The 7,250-nt window shown below is 34.9% G+C and overlaps 1 protein-coding gene across 2 annotated transcripts; it reads right to left on the reverse strand.

Moving 5' to 3' along the window:
- Positions 1–739: 739 nt before the first annotated feature.
- LOC124435643 lies at positions 740–5,157 on the reverse strand. Of its 2 annotated transcripts, none has more exons than XM_046985604.1 (6): positions 5,061–5,157; positions 4,861–4,934; positions 4,627–4,691; positions 2,742–4,506; positions 1,989–2,341; positions 740–1,917 (listed from the first exon to the last, which is right to left on the reverse strand). In XM_046985604.1, exons 4-6 carry the CDS (start codon positions 2,758–2,760, stop codon positions 925–927), a joined length of 1,365 nt encoding a protein of 454 aa, XP_046841560.1. In that variant the 5' UTR covers positions 2,761–4,506; positions 4,627–4,691; positions 4,861–4,934; positions 5,061–5,157; the 3' UTR covers positions 740–924. The 2 variants fall into 2 exon arrangements, with proteins under 2 accessions (XP_046841560.1, XP_046841559.1); XM_046985603.1 differs by having other exon boundaries at positions 2,664–4,506.
- Positions 5,158–7,250: the final 2,093 nt, after the last annotated feature.

Below are 7,250 nucleotides of genomic sequence, written 5' to 3' on the forward strand. Positions count from 1 at the left end.
AAATACTATCAAATGTCTAATTTTTCAAATCAAGCAAAAATCTATTCGATCAAATTACACTGATTATAAATGTAATATTGTTACGTCATTAAAGTAAATAACGTAACAAGCGTGACAGTTCACTATGAAGAGTGATACAACAAGAGATCTTACATATTAATTCATTTTATTTTATTTGTGTTCAATCTTCAACATATTACTTAAACTATTGTTTATTTACGAGCACAGACAATTAAGCACTTACCATTTTGAACGTTCGTTTGGTAAAACGTGGTTAGTACAGTCTGAAATTTTTCAATGACAATTGACTGTGTGCAATTAGCTTTCTAATTTAGAACCAATTAAATAATTCTAATTAAATTGCGTCAAGGAGCACGCGAGCTTAATTTAACTTGTCACGTGATTCTGCAGCCAATAATTAATCATTAACAGTTCTAGAATCAAAGTTGTTAGATTGAAGAGTTTCCGTCATAAAACCACTTTTTGTACCTATCACACTAGATTTTTAACATAATTTACTGTTCCATATTCTATGAAACCTCGTAAATCAAAGATCGCTAACTTCAGTTCTCTCGCATACTGAAAATTCCTCCCCATAGATGGTTCAACATCCCCCGCGACCTCACTAGTCAGGAAAATAAACAATCAACTTGCTGTCTTTTTTCGATTAAATAATAAATGATAAAATTTAAGTTTGAGGAAGTGTTTTTACTGCAGAGAAGGAACGTAAACAAACAAATGGAAAAAACCACAAGTTTCGTTAATTTTAATTTTGTAGCTATTGCAAAACATATCATTTATTTAATACATGTCATTATCAAATTTTTCTTATCGGTTTCTATGATCGTCTTCATAAATTATTGACGTGAACAGCAGTTAAAATTTCATATTTTCTTATTGCTCACGGATAAGGTGAAGCAAATTTTAACGTTTTAACGACTTCGCTTTTTTCAACATTTCTGCATACCTGGTCTTTTCCATTTCCTCATATTTTTCATACAGTTTTTCCACGTCATTTGTCGTCCTCTTTTCATTGCCACCCACACTAGCGCTGTATATTTTCTTTCCTGGCTTACGAGTATACTGGGAAATATTTTCAAATGTTCTGTCACATGGTTTTAACATCCTAACACGCTTCTCGCGTCGAGATTTATCCCCATTGAAAACCGTATCTCGTGGAGATTCGGGCCTAAGCCCAGCAGGAGTCTTTAATGGGTCATTTTTTTTCAATTCAACCCATTTCATGTGAACGTCTTTGCCTGACAACGTATCACGTGTAATGTCACGCGAGACTTCATTAACTGCACGATCATTATTTCCATAATCTCTGGGTGACGAACCCCATTCTTTCAACTCGTCTTGACGTTCTGTGAGTTCGTTCGAATTCCTCTCCAGGTTTTGATCTCTTATTTTGTTTATGACTTCCAGAAAGTTGATTTGTCCTTGTTTAGTACTCTGTCTCAAATTTTCGCCGTCTGCATTTGGTGAACTGCGTTTTTCGAAGCTGCTGGCAGCTGATCTCTCACTGCTGTCGTTGCGATAACGGAACGTCTCGGGATTATATCGTGATTGCATTCTGAGTTGTCTTCTTGCACGATGAGCAGCACCAATGAATTTTGAAGCAGCGACAATTTTTTTAATGGAAACGGTTTTCTCTTTGTGATTGCCTGTTGGAGAAAGCCGTGACTCCGTCGGGCTTCGCTCGGTAGAACTACTATTACTATGACTGAGAATAAGAGAGTTGGGAGGAGATCGCAAGTGCTTTCCGGAAGGTAGAAGTGTCGATGAAGGTTTTATGGGTTCATCGGTGCCATTTTGTATCCAGTTTGAAACATCGTCTGCCGAGCCCACGAACTTAGTTTGACGGTGAAGTTTTCGTTGAGACGAAATGTCCGAGTTTACCATTTGTGGACACACCTTAATACAAGAAAATAAGTTTATAAAAACTATACTCTACACTATCTTTAAATAAAGACTTGTATTTTAACCTTGTACTTATCCAATACAATTTGCCCTGTTCCAGTCCACTTGATTCTCTGTCCCTGTGATGGCTCGTAAGCGAAAGACGGCACACTTGACTGATGAGAACTATCTTCTTTTTCCTCATCGTCACTTATTCTGTCATACTTGCTTTCTGAGGGAGCAAGATAGGGTGTAGAAGATTCTAAATAATAGTAGTCTTCGTTGTAGAGTAAATTTAGGATGCTTTCTAACGAATCCTTGCGTCGTCTTCCAATTTTCCTTTGCCAAACATAGCAACAATGTCTGAAGGTGAAAAATCCGCAAAAAGTGAGGAATAATACCATAATACCAAACATAGCAAGCACGAACACTCCGGAGGCTAAAAAAATCAAACAAAAATTATAATTTGTTGAACATGCTAAGAGATGAACGTAGTAATCGTTATTATAAATTGTACGTGTGAAAAATATGGGATTTAAGGCAGCTGAAGTTAAAAAATATTTTTAAAGGTTTAGTAAAAGCAATATCTTTGGGATGTAACAGAAGAATCAAAATACTAAACGAATAGGTTATTGAATTCAGTTTAAGTTGGAATTTCATAAGAATCATTTGCATTACTGTTAAACACAATTCATTAGGTCTTTTATGTTACTGCATGCGCAAAACATTCAACAGAAGTTGCTCTAAAAACGTAATGTCACCTTGAAGTATTGTAAAAACATTGACAGGTGTTCCGACCAATACGTTGAAAATGATGGCTACGAAAAAAATACATTTACCTGAAAGTTCATCCTTCATTGCTGTATTTGTTTTATACCTAAGTAGTCACTTTTGAAGTATTCACTTTTAAAGGTAAGTTCCGTCGTCAAATTTATTCAAAATAAACGCAAGTGTTTACAGAAATTTTCATGAAAAGCCTCAAAGAAAACGACAAACGTGTCATTATGCGAACCCGTAGATAAGTTATCATTATTTTAAATCAAATGCAAAGAAGTGGTTTTCACAGCTAATCCATAACATCATAACTGTCCCAACCACAAACATTCAAAGATGGAATGAAGTGTAATTGCAAAAATACTATAACATAAAAGTAAATAAAACAGCGCTATAAAATAATAGGGGAATTAAGCAGTTTTAAAGATACGGATTTACAACTTAGATAAATACCATACTTATTATTTACTGGTGTATGAAGCAACGCTATATTGATGACAATAAACTGATCATATAATATGGAACCAAGTACTCTGTGAAAGAAAACTACGGGGAACTCTGGGAAAGAGAACTACGGTGAACTCTAGGAAAGAGAAGTACGGGGAACTATGGGAAAGAGAACTACGGGGAACTCTGGGAAAGAGAACTACGGGGAACTCTGGGAAAGAGAACTACGAGGAACTCTGGGAAAGAGAAGTACGGGGAAAGAGAAGTACGGGGAACTCTAGGAAAGAGAAGTACGGGGAACTCTGGGAAAGAGAAGTACGAGGAACTCTGGGAAAGTGAAGTACGGGGAACTCTGTTTGATTAGAGAGATTTGAAAAATGGTCCATTTCTTGTTGGATCACTTTTGGAAATATGCACAAAAAACCTACTCCTTAGTAGAGAGAAATTTGAAATATACCCTGATTGTTATTGAAGAGAAACAAAAGTAAATTTGTTGTTTGTTAGAACTTTGGATGAGAGTGCCCAATAATTTTCAATGTTTAAAGAGATACTTGGATGTAAAGGTGACCATTGTTGAAAAATTGTTCATATTATTAGTTAGCAGACAGAACTTTGCACAAATAAAGATCCATACATGAAAACTCACTTTGCAAAGTTTTACCACCAAAACATACCAAGAGTTGCAAGTTTTGCTATTTGTGTTGTAATATTGATTTGATATAAGGAATTTGGTTTTCTAACTTCAATTTGGATTGTTAGGCAAAAACTTCGCACAATGATTTCATACATGGATCTTCATTTGTGCAAAGTTTGTCTGCTAACAATTGATATGAATGATTTTTCAAAATTGCTCACAAGTAAGTCCTAGTATCCATTTAAACATCTCAAACATAATCAGTCTATCGATGACATGCAAACAATGTGATTGGCTAAATCAATTTGATCACTTAGCGCACTGACTTATTATGGTACAGCTCTAGGTTAGAAAGCAATTTATCAAGAGCAATGAAGTTAAATATTTATCCAATACGTTTATGAAAAATTGTAACTGTCAACAAAACACACTAGCAGTTCCATAAACCATGTGAGATTTGACATTTATGTCACACGGTTATAATAATGAAAAGTAAATTAATTCTTATTGCAGTTAAAAAACTGTTTCATGACAGAATTATTAAGACAAATTAATTTTTTTCTTTCATGCCCCCAAAACATTTGATTTATTAAACACAGAATTTTAGACATAGGATGCGATAGGACTATCAAAACTCCATTTATTTTACCGCAAAAGTTACAAAGGCCATTCTAGGAACTTTTTTTTGCATTAACTTTCTTATTGTGTTTCTTGGAGAACCTCATATTTCTGAGAAATTTTGGATCAACCTAATAAATATAAAAAGGACTCAACGACAGAGCTATTACTATTTCAATGCTTAACAACTACCAATAATTCTCAATCAAGACACCCAGTCTCATACAGATACAATTGAATTTATCACTTACTCCTTTTAGTGAAGGATATCTTTGTGTTTTAGGCTTCTTAATACCTTTCCTGTGCCATTTTTTTGCTGCAAGAAAGTTTAAAACTTATTTGAATTTTAGTTTTGTCAAATAACGAGTAGAGTGACATTCGTTACCCTGGCTGCAACTTCAGTACATAATAAGGATTGTCAATCTAATGCGATACGTAAATAGAAGGATAACAACTCTATTTGAAGTGATTCATGAGACACCTACATTGGTTATGGGCAGTATGATTCTTTGACTTGGCCATTTTGTTCTTAGTATTTTAAGCACGGAGTATACACCAACTAAAAGCGGTAGAAAAGAAAATGAGATGATGATGGTGAACTAAAAAGGCTTAAAAATCAATAGTATTTAAAAGGAAAAAAAGATGAAGTAAAACTACGCAAAAATTCGTTGGATTGAAACCTTACCGAATCCTTGGGGTCTTGTATTGAACCATTGAAAAACTTCGAAAGGAAGTTTGCTGTGTAACCAAGCCACACCAGCACCAGGCCACAGAATCAGAGCCCTCTATAGTATAAGAGTTGGGACAAACGGTCTGGGGCGAGCGCGGAGCCGCCATTTTGGTTCCTACTTGCAAAGTGAAACTATAATAATACTATTGGAAATTGGGTTTATATGCAAAAGAAGAAAGCAATTTAAGCTTATTCCATGGTAGTATCAAATATATTAGGAATAATAGCAAGCTCTTTGCGTTTTTTTAACGATTTGCGGCAGACCTGATTTAATATCATTGGTTTGAGCTTCGTTTGCGGTTTACTAGTTCTTGCTTCAAATTGATCGTGACCCATTGTAAGAAGTATTTTTCGTACGTGAACGTGTTTTCTCGGCTAATGTTCCGACTCTGTAACAAGTTTTCAAGATCTTTAAGCTTGGCGGCAAGCGGCAATGTTGTCCTGGCATCAGTGTTATCAAATACTTGGACAAGACTTTGTTCGAAACTTTGAATCATAGTAATCATGCAGATTTGGTCCGGAGAGATTTGTGTTCAAGATTTGTAACAATTTAATGGTAGTGAGTGATTTATGCCAAATTTCAAAACTAGGAACCAAAATGGCGGAAATTGATCAGGTGATCAATATTGACCAATCAACGTAAGCTAAACGGATAACAATAGATGTCCCAACTCTTATACTATAGAGGGCTCTGCACAGAATATCTATTCTGTGACCAGGCCTGCAAGTAAAATTTCGAACACAGCGTACCCAAGAACCAATACCTGATTTAGCGATCCGATCTTCACCAAACCCTATTGCAAGTTGCAACAGTCAAGCAAAATGACGTGTATCAAGAAAGACCAATCATTGAGATTGTTTTCATGTGTCAAAATGTTGGCACAAAACAACTTCAATAAGAATCTAAATAAATTTCAGCCCCGTAACCCGTTACACAATATGGTCTTCCCCATGCTCCCATGCTCAATGAGAAGGCTAGACTTTCAAACAGTGTGTGAATTTTGCGAAAACAGGACATTACATTGTGAAGGGGGTCATCATAATCTGTTGAACGTAAGATTATGACATACAGTGCCTTGGGATGTTATGATTTCGCATATAATCTCAAAACATCCTGTACATAAAGACATTAAATATTTTGCGTGGTGCGATTACGCATTCCAACATTCCCCAATTTCTGGCTAGACCGCGGGATATGCAAATGAATGGCGTGTTCCCTATCATTAGTCAATTGAAGGCTCTGTACAAGTGGATGGAAAATTAAGATTTTTGATGTTAACAGGATGATCAATAATCATAGTATATTTCCTTTGGTTTACAAGATTGTTTTAAAAAATATACATACATTTCAAAGAATGTTTCTAAATGTGTTTTTGTCTATTCTTTTAAGCGGGTGGAACGATTAAAGTGACATAAGCTGTTTTTATTGCATTTTTTGAAAATTTCGATGAACTATCTGGTAAGAATAACTCGTTTTGCTATAAATGAAAATAAAGCCAAGGAATATTTTGTTGCACTGAATAAGGGAAACACGCATGGGTGTTTGTACAGAGATGAAGCAAACATCAACCAAGATTAACCAAAATACATATGGTACATAAAAATATGAACTCAATCAGATTTTATCATTTTCAGACAATAATATATGAAAGAAAATTTGGCCGAAATTACCACGATTTGACGCCAACAAAACTTGTAATGTCTACTACAACAGAATCATAAATCATCCATCTTTAACTCAATATTTGATGTAAAAGAAAGGAGACAATATTTCGAGTTAATCAAAAATTCACCATCAAACTAAATATCGCTAAATGTTTGTCTTTTCCTTTCATTGAATATAAAGATGAAGGTTGAATACAGAGTGTTTCGTTTTGTACTTCATATTATATTGCTGGTGGTAATAAAATTTTGGCGTCATCTTGAATCCATCAATCTATCCAAATTATAAATGGTTTTTATGACACATATCTGTCGTAAGACTAACCTTGTAGATAAATTAAACAGCTTGAAAAATTGAGCGTCCACATGGAGGGTATATTTACATTTTAATAACGAACCAAGTCAAGCGGGGCGATGCGAAGCAAACACTTGACGGCGGCTAGATCAAAAAAATTTAATCTAATTGAAGTACAGGAAACGATA

This window comes from Xenia sp. Carnegie-2017, unplaced genomic scaffold (genome assembly GCF_021976095.1).
Source record: "Xenia sp. Carnegie-2017 unplaced genomic scaffold, XeniaSp_v1 HiC_scaffold_14, whole genome shotgun sequence".
NCBI classification, from domain to species: domain Eukaryota; kingdom Metazoa; phylum Cnidaria; class Anthozoa; order Malacalcyonacea; family Xeniidae; genus Xenia; species Xenia sp. Carnegie-2017.